This window comes from Microtus oregoni, unplaced genomic scaffold, assembly GCF_018167655.1.
Source record: "Microtus oregoni isolate MIOR12 unplaced genomic scaffold, Mior012 000006F_ref0000085, whole genome shotgun sequence".
Lineage (NCBI taxonomy): Eukaryota > Metazoa > Chordata > Mammalia > Rodentia > Cricetidae > Microtus > Microtus oregoni.
Genome location: NW_024543065.1, coordinates 1,044,153 through 1,063,300, shown reverse-complemented (window position 1 = coordinate 1,063,300; position 19,148 = coordinate 1,044,153). Strand labels below are relative to the sequence as shown.

The 19,148-nt window shown below is 42.5% G+C and overlaps 1 protein-coding gene across 3 annotated transcripts in view; it reads left to right on the top strand.

Annotated features, from left to right (window-relative positions):
* Window positions 1-19,148, top strand: part of Arfgef3 (ARFGEF family member 3) — a 156,077-nt gene that overhangs the window by 37,695 nt on the left and 99,234 nt on the right. For all 3 annotated transcript variants that reach the window (XM_041653286.1, XM_041653285.1, XM_041653287.1), the window contains exons 3-4: window positions 11,481-11,562; window positions 14,056-14,187. In XM_041653286.1, the coding sequence (XP_041509220.1) occupies window positions 11,481-11,562; window positions 14,056-14,187 (214 nt within the window). The remainder of the gene's footprint in view (window positions 1-11,480; window positions 11,563-14,055; window positions 14,188-19,148) is intronic.

Sequence of the window (19,148 nt, the reverse complement as noted above, 5' to 3'; positions counted from 1 at the left end):
TGCTTCCCCAGGGAATCGTTCAGTGTTAATGGCAGGGAGGAGCAGTTTACAGCAGATCTTACAGCAGCTCGCAGTAGCAAATGTACAAGCCAAGTGTATGACTGTGTGGTAGCTGAGGCAGGAGCTGAAAGGTTGGAGTGACTGGGTAGAAAGAAGGAGTTTCTTTAAAACCAAATTTATCGTGTGTGTATGCACATACCATCATGCGTATGTAGAAGTCATACAAAAATTGAGGGAATTGGTTTTTCCCTTTCACAATGTGGGTCCTGGGGATCAAGCTCTGGTTGGCAGGCATAGAAGCAAGGCCATTACTCAGAGAGCTGTTCCTGGAGACTTTTTCACAAAGACTCTTTCTGTGTGTAGTGTTTAATCTACTGCTCATTGAGATTGGAAAGCAAACAAACAATCTAAGCGTGAAGGCTGCAGACTGGCCAGGAGCATGTCCTACCTCGTGTCCAGATGCCAATTTTCTTTCTTCCTCTCTGTTGCTATAGCAACAAGTGCCAGCCAGCCACATTTGTCCTTGCTTGTTGACTCACGGGTGTCTCTAAATGGCAAACTAAGCCCTCAGCACAGTACCTGGCACACTGGAGACTTTAATACATGTCAGTTCTGTCATTCCTCCTTGACTCAGATATCCTTTGATTGGAAGTGGCAGCTACCTGACCCAAAGAAGAAGACCAGTCTGTGGCCAACACGTGGACTGTGTCCACTGAGACAAGGAGGTCGCTGGCTCTGGCCTTCCTGTTCATCTCCAAAGTCTCAGTAAACCTTTAAATGGTCTTGTTAACACTTCTCAAGTATTTTGCCTTCAGTGGTGTTTGTAAGGTGTGCCCGCTCTTGTTTCTATCTGAGACAGGAAAAACACCTACCCTCCTTTTGTTCTTTGCTTAGTGCAAACCTTCTATTAGACTCATGCTCAATATTTGTCAAAAATGGAGCCTAGAAAGTCATCCTTAGAATTAATGTGGACATCATGTCAGCTGTTGTCTGCCCAGATAGAGAAATAGTTTTCCTTCTCTGATTATATAGAATTTATATAGTATATATACTATATAGTAGAAATAGTATTATTAATAATACTAGATTTTGAGGGAAAGTACCAAGCTATACTCTTATCATTAATTTTCTTCCAGAATGATTAAAAATTGACTCTCCCTTATCAATTTTCTTTTTTACTCATGCTCCATATCTTTTCAAATATTGAAAGAATAATGGATCAGAACCTCAGACTAAATAAGATAAATCTATTACTCTTTCATAATATAGCAAAATATTGTATTTATGTTAATTTCTATTTTGTTTGTAGTTGTTTTCAAACATAGACACAAACTGTGAAGAGGAAAAAACTAGCATTGAAATCTTTTTCAGATGATTGACAGGCTTGCTTTATCTCTTGCTGTACTGGCTTGAGAAACAATGGTCCCTGGAAGCCCCATATATTTCAGTGCTTGGTCCTGGTTGATGGAACTGTTTGGGAAGGTTTAGGGGTGTGGCCTTGGTGGAGGAGGTGAGCCCCTGGGGATTGGGTTTTCAGGTTTCAAAAGCCTGCACCATTCTCAGTTTTCTGCCTCAAGCTTATGGATTAGAATATAAACCATGAACCTACTCCTCCAGTAAGTGAGTTCCATGCCTACCTGCCTGCCAGTCAGTCACTGTGCTCCTTGCCATGATGGTCATGACCTCATCCCCAATAAATCTTGGTCATACCACAGTGTAAACAGAGGTATTTTTAATGGACAGGACAGCAGCCATGGAGAACATTAGTAAATTCCAGAAATGGAAGAAAGAGTTCATTCTTCATACTCCATGTCTATGAAAGTAAGTGTTATTTCCTTTTTAAACTGAACAGGGGAAAGAAATGCTATAGGAACCATTTTACAAGGACCAGAACTAGTGACAGGAAACAGTCTCCTCCAATTATAAAAGTATCTTCTATGTCAAGATTGATGCAGAGATGCTTATGAAAAGAAAAGGAGCCAGCTCTCTGTAGAAATGCCCATTGTCAGCACTGAGCTAAGAAAGCTCTTTCTTAGGCAGAAGCCAAATCGATTTCCAGTGCTAGGTAATCCTTTTATGTTCTTGGATCTTTTTATGTACGTGTAAGCATTTTATAAGAAAAAGATAGATAATGCCACCTTAAATCCTGAGGTAAAATATGAGCATAAGCATGTTATTTCAGATTTCTGTGCCAGATTGAATCATCTGACGTTGCCAATATTCAACCTTTTCTGACTTAAGAGAAATGACAATTTCATAGGCTCAACTTAATAACTACAGTAGGCTTGCTAAGAAATCTTGCAAGCCTGTGGAAGAAAATGGATTTCATGTCGATCCTAGCTGTGTCCTGAAGACCTAACATAGCTCTGACAGGTGACTCTAATCTTCATTTTAAATATAAAAGGAAAGGATCGACACCAACAAAAACAATTTCAATAAAATATAAATGAGACCGGGAATAAAATGGAAATGTTTTAACTGTACTCTAGAGAAAGTCTGTTAAGAAACCAATTTAGATCCAACTGGCTTCGTGGGATTGACTGAAGCCAGAGCTTGTTCAGTGGAAATCCATCAGTATTGGTACAAGCTGATGAAAGTGTCTGTATTCATAAGCACGAAGGCAGCATCACAACAGGAGGCTTAAAAACCTATACTCAAAATAGGAAAGATTGTGGCTACTGGGAGCGGTGCTGGCTGTGTCTTGAATTCAGCAGGAACATCCAAGGAGTGAATTGTTTCTGGCTTTCAAACAGCTTGTAACTTCTCATAACGCCATGGAGTAGAACACATTGTCTCCTGAAATGCCACTCACAAAGGATAAAGTCACATGACCTGGGCTATGCCTGTTTCCATCCCCAGTGTGGTGGTTATTTGTGCTGGTTTGTTTGTTTGTTTTAATTGTTTGGAAATTTCAGACATGAGTATATTGTATTTGATCAAATCTACACCAACTCTTTTCCCTTTCAATTCCTTCCCTATTTCTACCGCAGCTTTTCCCTCCCAATCTCAGGTGCTTTGTGATTTAAACCCACTAATTCTGCTTAGTTCTGCCAGAATATACATGTGTGTTGGGCCATTTACCAAAGCATGGGCAGTTTCTCAGGTGCTGTATCCTTGAAACAAACAAAGCAAAAACCCAACTGTCCTCTTTTCCAGCAAGCATAAATTACCAAAAGCATCTCAGCTAAAAGTAGGACTTCATGATCTCTTCTTCCATCTAAGCTGGAAACTTGGTTGACTTAATCTTGTGTGTAGCTGGATGTTTCTCTCCCACCTGCAGTTTTGGAACAACCACTCAGAGGCTTAATATTAATTATAAATGTTTGGCCAATAGCTCAGGCTTATTATTAGTTAGCTCTTACAATTAAATTAACCCATTTCTATGAGGCTCATGGTTGTTACCTCACATCTTGCTTTCCCAATGTCTGTTAGCATCTGTTCTGACTCTGCCCTTCTCCCTGTATCTCTGCTTGGATTTCCTGCCTGGCATGACTCTTCCTGGCTATTGGCCGAATCAGCTTCTTTAATAACCAGTGATAATAAAACATATTCACGGCATACAGAGGGGCATCCCACATCACTTGTGCATGTCTTATGCTTGCATTTACAACTGCCATGAGTAAGTGCAGCAGCCCTGTCATGTTCAAAAACCACAGTTTGCTGTTTGTCCACTGCCTCTGACTCTTACAGTCTTCATGCCCCCTGTTCTTTGGTAATCCCGAGCCTCATTTAGAACTGAGCACTCCATAGTCTCTTGTTCTTTACACGTTGCTCAGTCAGGAGTCTCTGTATTAATCGCCATCCACCAAGAAAAGAAGGTTCTGTGATGAGGTTGAGAGATGCGCTAATCTTTGAATATAAAGATAAAGACTTAGGAGGCAGCTTAATACTGTTTGGTTAGCTTAAGAAAAATAGGAAGTTCTCCCCTGGGGTCTTGGAATCTTGGCCCTGTTAGTTTCAATTTTTTTTAATGCACAATTAAATCTTGTCTTAGACTATTTTTTTCTTGATATGACAGAATACATGTGAGAGAGTAATTTATTTTTAAAAGATGCTTGCTTGGTCTTATTATTCTGGAGGCTAGGAGGTTGAGCATCATGCGTCTGGCATCTTCATGGCCTTGGGTAATGATGATGAGCTGCTTCCATCTTGGGGAACGTGACAAGGACAAACAGTACCAACAGATAGAAGGCAGAGTTGAAGTTGCTGTCCCCACTCTTAATTGCAGCTCATCTAGTTCCAAGAAAGCAAGAACTTAGTCCTGAGAGAGAGCATCAATCCCTGCAGGACAGCCCTTCCGCTGTGGCCAGACACTTCCTACCCAGCCTCACTCACAGCATTGCTGCTCTGGGGACCGAACCCCAGTGTGAGTTTTGGTGGCAACAAGCCATGTTCAAAGCATAGCATATCTGCACCTTCAAAGGGCGTAACTCAATAAAATACGAATTTTGGTTTTGTAGTTAACTTTTATGTGTTGTAATTATGAAGGTAAATATGACGTCGTGCAGCATGGCATATTGTACATAAAAGCCACTGATTTCAACAAGAGATACTATATTATCATATGGTGACTTAATACATGGCTCAGATCAGAGTCATGGGGAGTGACCTCATGAATACAAAGTGACTTATTGATACTTCCCGCCAGGGTATCAAAGAAGAAGCACCTCAAACTCTGAAAACTCTGTGATTTTACGAGACATTCTCATTTCTGCTCATGTTTGCGGGTCATTGTTATCAAGTTGTAATTCTCTCCCATTCTTTTTTAAATTTCCCTTTGTCCTCTGTCACCTTCAAGCCTAATGAAGCTGGTCTGTGATCTGTGACAGAGCAGTTAAGGAGACGGTTTGGTCTCCTTGACATGACCAGGCACTGTGTCAGGAGATAATGTCTCGGGTATGAGAATGGCATCCTGCTAATTATTTTTCAAGAAATAATGGCATGTCAGGCCCTGAAACTGAAGCCTGCTGCCTTCAGTTCATTAGACAAGAATGAATTTGCACATGCCTGTGCATAGACAGTGCCCACTAAATGCAAATGGATGTTTGTTTTCCTGTGCTTTTTTTCCGAACAAGGCACCATTTAGAAAGATCCAAAGATGATTTATCTGTGCTCTGAAGGTGCAAGGGGACTGAGTGTGTGCAGTGTCGCATCTTTATTATAAATCTTATCCTGAGCTCCAATTAACAGGCCTGTCACACACTCTCATTAAAGTCACTTTACAAAAGGAAGGCTGGAGGGTTTTAATGATGTCACAGAGCTGGGAAGGCAATCAGATGTGTCCCATGAGTTCTGTTGATTCTTGCATGTGTTCCTTTCCAGCTGAAGCCAGGATCTAAGACAGAAACTCTGCTCTGAAGCTGTAGGATAAGAGGGGCTGAGGGACTTAGATGGAAAGACAGTCCATTGTCCCCCTATGTCCTGTGCCCAGGGATCATTGTGGAATCTTGTCAGAGACTATTTAACAGAATCCTAAACCCAGCCAAGCCATCAAAACAGCCTTTGACTCAGCACAGACCCTTAAGTTTCTACCATGTCGGGCAGAGTTCTTTCCCCTCAGAGCAGGGACTAGGGATCCCTGTGGTACTGGTGGGAGGGGGAAAGCAACATGAGTCTCCTAGAAAATAATATATTCCCTCCTGTGGTGGTTTGAATGAGCTGTCTCCCATATTCTCAGTTATTTGAATACTTGGCCCCCAGTTACTGATGTTTGTGGGAGCTTAGTCGGTATGGTCTTGTTGATGGGAGTGTGTCACTGAGGGTGGCTTGTCTACAAGACTCCTGACATCCCTAGTTTGCTCTCCACTTCCTGTTTGTGGTTCCAGATGTGAGCCCTCAGCTTTCAGCTACTGTTCCAGTTGCCATGACTACCTGCATCCATATATCCCTGCAGTGGTGGCGATACACTCTTATCTCTCTAGGACTGCAAGCCCCAAGTAAATACTTCCTTCTATAAGTTGCCTTGGTCATGGTGTTTCATCACAGAAGTAACCAATCAAGAAGTGACTAATACAATTTGTCTGGAAGAAAGTATTTTGACAGATTCTCTTAGTTACTTGTTTATTTTTAAATAACTTGTACACTTGGGAGGCAGAGGCAGGTGGATCTCTATGAGTTCAAAGCCAACCTGGTCTACAAGAGCCAAGAGCTAGTTCCAGGACAGGCTCCAAAGCTACAGAGAAACCCTGTCTCGAAAAACCAAAAAAAAAAAAAAAAAAAAAAAACTCCTTATGTACATGCGTATATTTCATACATGTAGGCACATGTGTGTAGGTGCTTGTGTCCACATGCGTGTGAAGGCCTCAAGTTGATGTCGAATGTCTTCCTCGGTTGTTCTCCACTTTATTTGCGAAGACAGAATCTCTCTGTAAATCCAGAGCTTGTCAATTTCAGTGTCCAAATGACCTTTGATTCCTTTGACTGTCTGCTGACACAGCCCAGGGTCACCTGAGAAGTATCCATTAGGGAATGCTCAGATCAGATCAACCTGTGGACATGTCTGTGGGGATTGTCTTGATTGGTCGTTGATGTAGGAGGCCCATCTTATGGATCCTACCGCTGTGACAAAATGCCAAGAACATGAGCAACTTGGGGAGGAAAGGGTTTGTTTCTCTTACACTTGCACATCACAATCCACCATCAAAAGGAGTCAGGTAGGAACTCAAGACAGGAACCTGGAGGCAGAAACTGATAGAGGCCATGGAGGAATACTGCTTACTGGATTTCTCCTCATGGCTTGCTTAGCCTGCTTTCTTATAGTTCCAAGGACACTATTCCTGGAGTAATACTGCCCACAGTGAGCTGGCCCCTCCCACATCCATCATCAATCAATCAAAAAAAAAATGTACCACAGGTATGCCCTGGAGCCAATTTGGTGGAGGTATTTTCTCAGTTGAAAGTTCCCTTTTCCTAAATGGCATCTGGTTGAGTCATGTTGCCAGTATAAGGTCTTAGGCCATTATAGGTAGTACATATATATATATATATATATATATATATATATATATATGTCTGTGTATGTATGTATATTTACATATATATGTCTGTGTATGTATATATGTATATATATGCCTATGTGTATGTATTTGTGTATATGTGTGTGTGTTTGTATATGTATATTTGCTGACTAAGGGGCTGGAGAGAGTTTAAGAGCATTTGATGCTTTTGTAGGAAATCTAACAATCCATTCCCATCAGACAACACAGAGTTGTAACATGAGGTCCTGCTTGTTGGAGTTTCTGTCCTGCCCAGTTCCCCAGCCATTTAGTCCCAGAGAAAATCACACAGAGAATCTACATTAGGTTATAAACTGATTGGCCCATTAGCTCGGGCTTCGTCTTAGCTCTTATAACTCATATTAACCCATTATTCTTATCTATGTTAGCCACATGGCTTGGTACCTTTTTCAGTGGGGCAGATCACATCCTGCTTTTTCAATGGTCTGGGCAGGACTGGGAGGAATGGGCTTCCTCCTTCCTAGAATTCTCCTGTTCCCATTGCCCCGCCTCTACTTCCTGTCTGGTTAACCAGCCTATAATTCCTACCTGGCCAATCAGCATTTATTTAAAACATGATTGACAGAATACAATTATCCTGCACCACAAAGTCACCTATAACTCCAGTTCCATGGGATCCAACACCCTCTTCTAGCCTCTGCAAGCCCCTGCGTGCACACACACACACACACAAATAAACAACTCTTTGGAGGGAGGAGTGGGGAGGGGAGAGCTCATGAGGGCTTGCATTCCTCCATGGTTTCTGCTTCAAGTTCTCACGTGAGCTCCTGCCCTGGCCTCCCTCAGTGATGGACTATAATCTGTAAGTTTAAATCATCTTTACTTCCCCCAAATTTCTCTGGACAGAGTGCTTCCTACAGCAGTAGAGTGAACACTCGGTTACTTTAGCTAGTCAGTTTGTCCTGGGGGATCTTCTCTCTCGATCTCCCAAGTGCTCAGGTTATGGGTGGCTGCCATAGGGCCCAGTTTTTATGGGGCTTCTGAACTCTGGCCTCAGGCTGTGTGGCAAGCAGTTTAGTCACCTACCTCCCCAGCCCCTGTGCAATGTTGTTAACTGACCTGTTTTCATTGTACATGGTACTGGGTTTCACAAGGACATTTTCATTCATGTGTGTAATGTGGTTTGAGCGCACAGCTCCCCTCTGCTGTGCCCCTTTATACTACATTTTTTCCTATCTGTGACCTACAAATGGTTAAGAAACAACTGTTCTTGCTTTGCTCTGCACTTTTTTTTTTTTTTTTGGTTTTTCGAGACAGGGTTTCTCTGTGGTTTTGGAGCCTGTCCTGGAACTAGCTCTTGTAGACCAGGCTGGTCTCGAACTCACAGAAATCCGCCTGCCTCTGCCTCTGCACTTTTAATCCTAAAGGAGGTTAGGCGGGATTTGGTTTAGAATATCAGGGAGATTTAGATTTGAATTCTCTTTGATACATTTGAATTAAGTGAATTTAGACAGGCTGCAGATCTTCCCTGAACCCAAGCTTTTTCAAGTGTGACCCAAGGATAAGAAGGCTTATTTTAAAGTTGTAGTAATAGATAAGCTAAATATAGAAGCAGTACATGCTAAGAACATTTTTCTTCTTCTAGTTCCTTCTGAATACAAATGAACAAACACACCTGCTCTGTCCTGTTCCATGTTGGCTCATGCCCAGATCTGTACATGGTGCCTGGCACACTGTAGATACCAAATGTTAACTCAATACATGGGCAGAATGCCTTGGTTTAATGCCCAGTGAAGTCTTTGCCTACAGTGATGTTCATTCAAAGCGCCTATTTTCTAAAAGAGATTTGGGTGCCATCTTTGGTTTTGCTGATGCCCTTCTGAGGCAGTTAGCCCCATATCCTGTAAAAGCGTTCTGGATACATGAGAAGGTTTGATTTGCTTAGCCCATGATCTAGGGCATGATCTGTGCCAGGACTGGACAGGCTAGTATGCAGAATTGATCTGGCCCCTTGTCTGGTTTCATAAGTACAGGCTTATTGCAACATGGCCGTGTTCGTTGACTTACCTGTTGTCTGCGGCTGCCTCTATGTCTGGCAGAGCTGAGCAGTTCTAACAGAGACCACGTGAAATGCACAGCTGTTTTTGTACTGAAAAATCCTGCTACTCCGTGTGCTGCAGGACCCACTCCTTACTTCAGCTCTTCAGGATTGGTTTTTATTCTGTTTTATTTTGCATAAGCGTCTCTCTCACTACAAGATCTGACCTGGCTGGCCTCAAACTTGCAGCCATACCCTTGCTTCAACCTCCCAAGTTCTCGGATTGCAGAGGTCTAAATCATTGTGCCCAGCTCAGTATTGGCTTTGAGACTGTCCCTTTCAATGGATGGGAAGCTAAGAACTAACAATATTACAGTTTGGTTCAGGTCTTAATGAATCCATAGCCCATGGCCTTCACACTGATACCTGTCAACTCAGCACAAACCTTGTTGAAACAGTCCCACCCTACCAGCCTTCAGAGCAGCATGGAGAACAGACTAGGAAGGTGCTTCAGAGTCATGATACAGACCTGGAATTTGTCTGAAACCTACCTCAAATCAGTCACGGGATAGAGGAAGGACTAGGGGACCACATGCAGATGGAAGGATGGGTGCAGATGGGTGGTAGTGAGTTTTTAGTTGAGTATGAACATAATATTGCTTCCCAGGGGGCATTTACAAAAATTTGAATGGCTATGGTTGCTGGATGTGGCACTCACGCTAGCCTTGATCTAGAATACGTAATGTGTGTGCAGTGTCAGCCTGCGGCTACCTCGTGGGTGACTCCTGCTGCATCCATTTAGCTGTGAGGACTTTGGATTTCCTGAGTGGCTTCTTGGAGCTATGTCCTTACTGTTGGATTTGATGCGAAGTTGGAGATGAAAGTTCTTTCATGGAAAATTCATCCTAATGGAGATTTGATTGTTTCAGGGTTTACAGGTAAAGTCCAGGGCTGCTTCTGCTGTTACCCCATCAGTCCAAGACCCCTCCTCCTCCTTCTGTTTTTACCTTCCGAATTAATTTTCCAAACTATGCACTGGTTATGGATGAACAAAAGACACAAAATTGGAAGCCTCATCTTTTCCTTCTGTAACCAGCAGGGCTTTTGCATGAAGGGCAGATAAAACCAGTAACAGCAACAAAGTTACAACCACCCATCTGGAAGTGACATATTTGGGCAATTCATTTATCTGCCAAAGGTTGTACCTCACGAAACCTGGCAGAGCTGCCGTCCATTATCCTGTAAAAATGGACGTTGGATCCTTGGGTTGGCAAGGGGAGAGGTGAGAAAGATTAGGCCCCAAGTGTTCTTCCTGCTGGGCTGTTGTCAGCTGTGGCACAGCTGCCATCAGGGAGTGTCAAAGACTCTGACACTTTGTCAGTAGGGAGCTGCTGCTAGAAGATTCCGCAGGAAGGCTGCAAAGCTGTGGGGTAGACAGGAAGAAATCAAGGCTATAATTAACCTTCTGTTCCATTGTATTCTATAGCAGTAACCCCTGTTCCCCAACAAATGACACCCCAGATTCTAACCCTGTGGCTCACTCACTTATCTTTCTGGCTTATGCTGAAAATGCAAACAGATTTTCAAAAACAGTGGGGCTGCTTTGGTGTATTCGAGGTAGACAGGAAAAATGAAGTGACATTTGTTCTGTTGTACCGCTGGAACCCATGGGGGAATGATGGTTGATTAAAATTGCAAATAATGAGTTAATTGATTAAAATTCTGGACCTATTTAATTATTTAAGGTGAATGCAAATAAACTCTAATACAAAATATCTTTGTCTTTGTGGCTCTTTTGGCTAATTCCTAACATACTTTAATTCTGTTTTGTTTATTTGTTTTTGTTTTTAAACTTTCGGCAACCCAAATAGCTCTGTCTTTCATATTGTTTGTGTATGCCTCTCGTTAACCAACCTGCTGTTATGTGGTTATATTTATGTCATGGGAATATGCGTATTCTGGACTTGATAGAGACTACAGGAAGAAAATTTAAAATTATTAATGACTGTGGTATTCTTTGAGTTGGGAAGAATTGGCAAATTTAATAGGATTTTAATTTATATGGATAAAAAATGCTAGAGGTGATACAATGACTTCCTAGGTAGGGAAAGGGCTCTGCATGGGACATAGAAATTGATGTAAATGCTGCTCCCTAGAGTTGCCGTCCATGATGTACCGGGTATGAGCAACTCATTAATCCAAGGAAGGAGAAAGCATGTAATTGTATTTGTTCTTCCTGCAGCCACATTAATAAGGCGGGCTCCTGGTGTATTAGTATTTCTGCACAGCTTTGTTTCTCTTTAAATCATGTGTAATTTCATGAAGGGTTCTAGTTTTTTTTTTTTTGTGGTTGGGGAGTTGGGGTAGTAGTGGTGGTGGTGGTTGGGGTGGTGGTGGTTGGGGTGGGGGAGGGGTGCATCCTAAGGCCTACAGTGCATGACTGCCAGTTTTGCCAAGCTCACATGTTGCACTTCTCTGTCTGCCAGGGAGAAATGCCTGCTGCCTCTCCAGTTGGCGTTGGAATCAAAGAACGTGAAGCTGGCCCAACATGCTTTGGCCGGGATGCAGGTATGACTTTAACTGCATGCAGTCACGTGACAGAAGCTGACAGACCACACTGGCATTGAAAGGGCAAATCATTAGCATTTTAAATACTAGCTGTCTGAAAATGTGATTGAATTAATAGGATACCTCCAGAAGGGACACGATCTTCTTATTGCCTCCAGAATGTCTCTGGACACAGTATTACTTGGTTGAGCCGCTGTAGTAAAACACTGATTGACAGGGACCCAGCTAAGCCCTCAGTTTATATCCATTCAGATCTCGTCCACATTCCACATCTGTGATTTGGTGTAATCGGGATTGAGAGTAAAGTAAAAAGATTTTATATGATCTTCTTCATCAATTTCTCTTATTAAATTTGTATGCAATTACATATCATACATTGAGCGGACTCCCCGTATACCCTAGCTTCCCTGTTCTCCCTTCACCACCATTAGTCCCCTGTGTTTCTCTAGACAGTTCCCTTCTGTTTTCATGCCAGGTAGCCATACATGACTTTTGTTTGTTTGTTTCTACATGGTACCTGCTAATCACAAATGAGAGAAGCCATGATGCTTATTTTTCTAGGAGTGACTGAATAAATGATTTTTGTTGTACCCATTTTCCTGACTATGACATGGCATTTTGATTGGCATATATTCACCATGCTTGGTAATGAGGTATCATAAAGGTATTTCATACATGTATAAAATATATAGCATTCACCCTACTCTCTTCGCCCTCTCCCCCCAGCCCCTGTGTTTCTCCTCCCCTAGCCCCTCTGTTTCCTCTTTCTTAATCCCCCATTTCCATTCTTTCCCCCATACATCTTCCTTCTACAGACACATGTATGACTTTATGTATCTCTGTAAAATACAAGCCCTGGGAATAAGAGAAAAACATCGTATTTGTCTTTCTGAATCTGAACTTGTTTTGCTTTTTTAAAATTCTACAGTTAGATTGATGAATGAATTAATATGTTGTGTTTCTATGACAAAGGTGGGAAGAAAAGAAAAAATTCTTTGGTCTAATCCAAAAAGTGAGATTACTTGAACACATGTCTTTCTCTGAGCATTTGTGTTTTACACCACGCAGAGTGGCTCTGATCCCAAATGAGAAAGGTGATGGCTGTCTAAACACGTTGCTTTTATAAGGTGAAGCCATATGAGCCAGAAATCAGCTCCTTTAGCCTCAGTGGATTGGGAGTAAATAATGTGTATTTTAACAACAACAGCAACAACAACAAAAAAAAGCCATAGGAAATTTTAATGTGTCATTGTTAATGTTCTTCAAAGGCTTTGATTTCTGAAATTGGACCATCTGTAGAAATAAATAAGGAGTTGTTTTGACCTGCTGCATTTTTCTGTTTTCTCTAGCATCGTATAGATTTCCCATTGTGTTTGTCTTTCCAAGTCTGCGGCATTTAAAGCTGGGGGGGGGGGGGGGTTCCATGTTTTCTAGAGCTTGCTTAATTGTATTCATGTTGGTGATTAATGGCCGACCGGTCTCCTTTTATGAGTCCTTGCTCCCTGGTGACGTTAGACACAAATGTGGAACTTCTGCCCCACTGCAAGACAGCATCAATATGAACCTCGGCTCTGGACTCCTCTGGGGTTCCTACTGCAGCTAACTTACAATGGAAAAGAACAAACTGGGCCCAGAATACATATAAAGTCCTATGCCGAGTCTCAGTGGGGAAAAAAAAATATCCATTGCACCAATTCAGAATCAGTGAGAACGACTTAATCGCAGTCCTTGTGGGTGAGAGCTGGGCTTTTCACGGGGAGGCGGCGTAGAGTGTACCGTGAGTGCTGGCAGCGTTCTGACTTGAGGATGTGACTCAAGCTGTGTGTCCCTCTCTAGTGTCAGGCCATGCCAAACGCCCTCTGCTCATTCCCCAGGGCACATTTTTCATGTCTTTTGGATGCCTCATCTGTGAAATTCTAGAGACGTGTGAGAGAGTAGAGTCGTAGGTTCATAAGCATAGAAGAAATTTTGGGGAAATAAGCATTGTGCCCTGATGTCCTCATGCAAGCAGATTCTTCATTTTTCTAGTGGGATATATATTAAGATTTGTGGATAATTTCTGGACAAATGAGGCTCCCATTAGGTAATAAAAGCATAAATATCTGAAAAATGAACTTGTGCTTCCAAGACCTTTTCCTTTCACGTGACAAAACTTATACACGTAGCAGGAGAATGCCTGTGAGTACCTGTTTTGTGGGGTGGGTTCCTTCTCACACACTCATCCTTTATGCCCGACTGCCTGAATAACCGAAATGGCTAGCACATAGCATTTTTACTGGCTGAAGTGGAGAGCGAATTACCTACCATGAGAAAGATAGGTTTTCCGGAACCCATTCTTCTGAAGTGTTAGGCATTTTTCCTTTCAGTGGTACGTTGCATGAGTTCTTGCCTGATGACCTCCAGCTAGATACTCCTGCGTAAGAAAAATGAGCATCACCCCATAATAAGCTATAACAGAAAAGGCTGCAATCACTGCCTTGTGCCTCTTTACAGAAGCTGCTGTCAGAAGAGAGGTTTGTCTCCATGGAGACCGACTCTGATGAGAAGCAGCTGCTCAATCAGATCCTGAATGCCGTGAAAGTGACGCCTTCGCTCAATGAAGACCTGCAGGTGGAGGTGATGAAGGTTGGTTTGACATGGGAACAGCTGCCTTTCTGTTGTGACTACGTCATTGTGTGGTACCGTCCTCTTATCTGGAATAGATGGTTATCATCCTGGGGGTGGTCTCGGAAGCTCACCTTGATTGTTTAGGAGCTACAAGGTACAATTTCAATAAATAAGGCCTCTGACCTGCTCTGGCATATCAAATGTGTGTAGTTTCAGCGTGGGATCAACCTGACCATCTGGGTATTATGCCTACTTGTATGTGCTACACCAGAGCAAAGACCTAATTGTGTTTGCTATAGACTAAGGTTTTAGCGTGGCCAGTTTGGCAGGAGGAAGGTCACCCTCCAGAAACTTATCAGAATTACTATTTATTTCCCTCCTCAGATTTTACCAGTCAGACCTGAGAAGGTAGCTCAGTACAGAAAGTGCTGGCTGTGAAAGCATTAGGATCCAAGTTCAGATCCCTCATGCCCACATCAGAGACAGGTAGGGTAGCATTTATCTCTAATCAAACACCAGCGGTGGGGCAGAGGCAGGTGAGTCCTGTGGGCTTCCTGATCAGTCCTAGCCAGGTGCTGAACTTCTGGTTCATAAAGAGAACCTCTTCTAAAGCTAAGGTGGGAAAAATAAAAGTCAACTTCTGGCTTCCAGATGCATATGTACAACAGTGTATACTCATGCCTCTGCCTCCCACAGGTGCACAGCTGTACACCCCACACACATAGAGGCACCCACACATGGACCCACAAACCTACACATCACATCAGTCATAACTCCTCTTTGTCCATTCCCACCTTCCTTTAGGGATGGTAGCTCTTCTTTCCATCCGCTATTCTGAAAATCTCCAAAATAAAGAATCTGTTGTTCTGGTTGGCATGTGTCCAGACGCCGGGTAGGAAGTGGTGGACTTTTCCCCAGAACAGCACTGTGGCCACAGAAGCACATCACGAGCTAACAAGATGGCTTTTAATACAGCCGGCTCTCTTCCTCCCTAGAGGAGCATGTATAGAGGAGTATTTGAGCAAAGATGGTGTCAAGTAGTGGTTGGCTTTTCCCTGAACATGTGCTGTGAGAATCTGTCGTAGAAAAAGCACTTCACTTTTGGGGTTTCAGTTTCTCCACCAGAAGAGATTGTTCTCAGTCAGTATTTCCCTCGTTTGACCTTACTGGGCTGGGAGTTTAAGTACTGAGCAATACTGAGAGAACTCGGAAGTATATTTGCCTAGTTTGGCCCTCCTCCTTCCACCCATTGCAGAGCATCTTGGGGCAGCTCTTCAGCACTCTCTGTCCGTTTGTGACTTTCTCTTCTTTGGTTTGTTTGTTTGTTTTTCCAAGTCAAGGTTTCAAGTTAAGGTAGCCCTAGCTGTCTTGGAACTCACTCTGTAGACCAAGATGGCCTCGAACTCAGGGACTTCATCTTCTTTAATATTAGTACTGACCTAATTAGATTCTTCTTAGTGTAAGATAAGGCAGTGTTTGTAAGAACTTGACATGCTATTATTCCTGATGCTGCCTCTGCTTCCTGCTCCTTATGAATGGGCACTTACATGGTGGGTCTAGGAATATGTACTTTTCTCTAGTGTCTCAAGTGAGTCTTAGAAATAGTAAACAGAACCTGCCAGCCAATTTTTCAGGGCTCATTTCTCTTTAACTCTCTTGGCTTCTGCAACATGCAGCTTGCCTTATCCTTTGATATATTTGGCAGCTATGTGCTATATACTCATATAAATTAGGTAATAACCACCCCAGATGTGTTTTACTTCTCCGTTGCCTCTGTGCCATTCTTTGTGTGCATGTTCATGTATGTACATACATGTAGAAGCCAGAGGCTAGTATCGGATGTTTTCAGTGGTTGTCGTCCACCTTGTTGTGTTTTGAGACAGGGTTTCTCACTGGACTTGGAGCTGGTCAATGTGGCTACACCACCAGGCCTCTCCTGTCCCTGCAAGCGCCGGGATTACAAACGCATGCTGCCCACAGCAGACTTTTAACGTGGGTGCTGAGGGTCTGAGCTCATCATTGTTCCGTGGCAAGCGTTGTTACTACTGAGCAGTCCTCCTGGCCCAGCCCTGTGCCACTCTGGAGAGGCAAAAATGGTCACCTTGCACTTGGGACTTCTAAGTGTAGTCCCACAGGTCTGCTGCCTCTGACATCTCATGTTACATTAGAATATTATAATTGTCATCTCTCCTCTCTGTGCACAGGGGATTGCAAAACAGTTTTATAGTAATTTCCAGAAACTCCTCTTTATCCTGTAATGACCCAAGCAAACAATTGGTAATTAAATTCTAATTTAGCTAATATTATTACTGTATCAAAATACCTTTACCTACCTATTCTTCCAAAAATTACACTGAGGAAAAATAATAGAATTAGTTGGGCCATCGGAGGAAAGACTAGATTCCCATGACATCAGAAGAATGTATAATTTCATCTTTTATTTTCTATGTAACTCATTCGCATAAGGAATTATTTAAACAAGATATTTGTATGAGTATTTTATAGGCACATATTTGGGGAGGTTGTTGTTGTTTTGTGTGGATTTTGTTTTGCAGTGGGGGGAAATCCCACTCTAGCCTTGGCTCATGTGGAACTCACTAGGTAGCCCAGGCTTGCCCCAGATGAGTTTCTTCCTGCTTCACCCTCCCGAAAGCTAGGATTACAGGCATGCACCACCATGCCCGGTGCAGAAAAATTAAAATGGGACACAGTAAACCTTTTTGAATGTTGGTCTGGACTTACTACTCAGGAGAGATACTTTTCTGTTATCTCTGTCCAACACTGCATAGTACATGTCTATAAAACACTCTGGTGATCCCCATAAAATGTGGGTTCCATTCTGAGTTCCTAGCCTCATTGATAAAAGCATTTAGAAGAGGGCTCACAAAGAAGGCCTGGTACAGTTTCCCTAGAGTTTGAGATGCAAACCACAGGGTAGGTGAGATGGGAATTCTAGCAGCTGCTGGGAGGAAGGAGGGGGGAGGCAGATTGAAGGCCTTACCTTTTAGAGTCCAGGAAAGCCAGCGTGTTCAGCGATGAAGGACAACCAGCAGCTGTGTGGCAGAAGCGGGGGGTGTGGGGGGAGCTTCAGAGAAAGAATAGAACGCAAAGTCTCAGGAAAAGCCTGCTTAGGCTTTTGGCCAGTATCCGAAAGAACAAGATTTTAAAAGAAGGAGAAGGAAAAGCTACACTTTTTCGAGTTAGAACTCTGAAGAGTTCGAACTGTGGCAGGCGCCACAGTGCTGCATAGCGGCTCAGTAGGCAGCTGCAGTGGGGAGGGGCTTCTGGGGATTAGAAGGGTTTATCTCAGTAAGGAGCTAATTATTCCTCCATCCCTTTAGCACATCCTTCAGTTACTTAGGTTTCCTTTGGGCAGTCTTCTAGCCAGATGACTGACAGGCCCAGTCAGATTAATTCTTAAGGGAGAAATAGTAACATCCCTGTCTTTGAGGGGAGGGGATCAGAATGTTATGTCTGTACCCAGGGCCAGAGGTAGAACTCAGATTCCATTTTTTTGTTATCCAGGAATAATGTAAATTTCCCTTAATGGGACTTGAGAAATCCTTGATAGTGCCCCCATTTGGTACAGCATTTTGAAACCGAAGGAGGGACAGTTTACTTTTCTCACTTAATTGAGAGGTGGGGCCTCTTTTCAATGGCCTGTAAGCCTGCTAACTTCCTGCAATATTGGATTTTATTATTATTATTTTTAAGTTTCTGTCATGGATCTTGTTCACATTCTTGCTGTTAGTGTTTATAAACATGAGAAACTGAACCAGGTCACACTCCTAAGAAAAAGTAACCAAAATAATAAGTTCCTGGAGAGAAAAATAATATGGTTTCTTTTTTCGAAGTTTTCAAAGGAACAAACAAAATTAGCTGATCACGAAAGCCAGGATTTCAAGGATAGCAGCTTGTCTCACTTAGAAGGTTCTAGACTTTCAGTCAAAGGGTTAAAACAAATCAGTGATGCTTGTTTCTAACAAATTAGATGGAAATGATGTTAAATCTCTTAGCGTGGAAGCTGCTCTGTGCAGTTTTACTATTTAGGGAGAGAGAAAGCAAATTTGATTTATGGAAATGGCCATGGAATCCAAATAAAAATTTTATAGCTTAAACAAATAAAGTGTCAGGGCTATAGAGAATCAGAAAGAAGGTTTCTCTAAAGACAGATTATCTATGAAATGGATTCAGAGATGGCAGGAGGCTATTTAGTATTTAAGCTAAATGCGTGTCTGCTTTGGTAACATTTTCCCCTCGTATGCGTCATTCCCATAAATGCCACACAGAATTTACAAGGAGCCATGGACATAACTAATGGCCTTGCTGACTGGAGTAATTAGGTCTGTCCTTCTTTGTAATGGATAACCTTTAGTGAGGTTATTAACTGATACAGCTGGCTTAGCTTTCAAAGACTGGAAGGAATTACGAGTGGCCTTCTGCCTCCCTAAGCCAAAGAGAAAGAAATGAGCCTCCTATCTAGGGAGTGCATACTGGCTTTGGTGATAAGACAGGATATGATATGTGACCTTTAAAGCCATTTGATGAGAGTTCTATTATTGGATGTGTTATTTTATGTACATCCTTATATAATAGAGATGAATTCTAGTGCAGTGATTATAATTTTCCAAGGAGAAATGGCAGGGGCTGATTATTTAAAATGTATTATGTGTCAGATACTTTGCCGAGGACCTTACATTCTTACCAAGGTCATACAACTAGTCATACAGCGCCAGTATCTGAACCATAATTCAGCCCGAGGAGAAATCTGTTCTCTTAAACAGTGGGTTCCCTTCTCTGCTAAGTCTACCCTGGCAGATCTGCAGATGATAGACAGTACTGTTCCATTGAACAGAAAGCCTAAGGCTCAAACTACTGAAGGGGAAGCTAGGAGTGGCCGAGATAGTCTTGTGTTTTCTGTATCCCCTGAAGAAATAATTTACCCTCACTCACTACGAGTTTCAAATTGAATTTTGTAA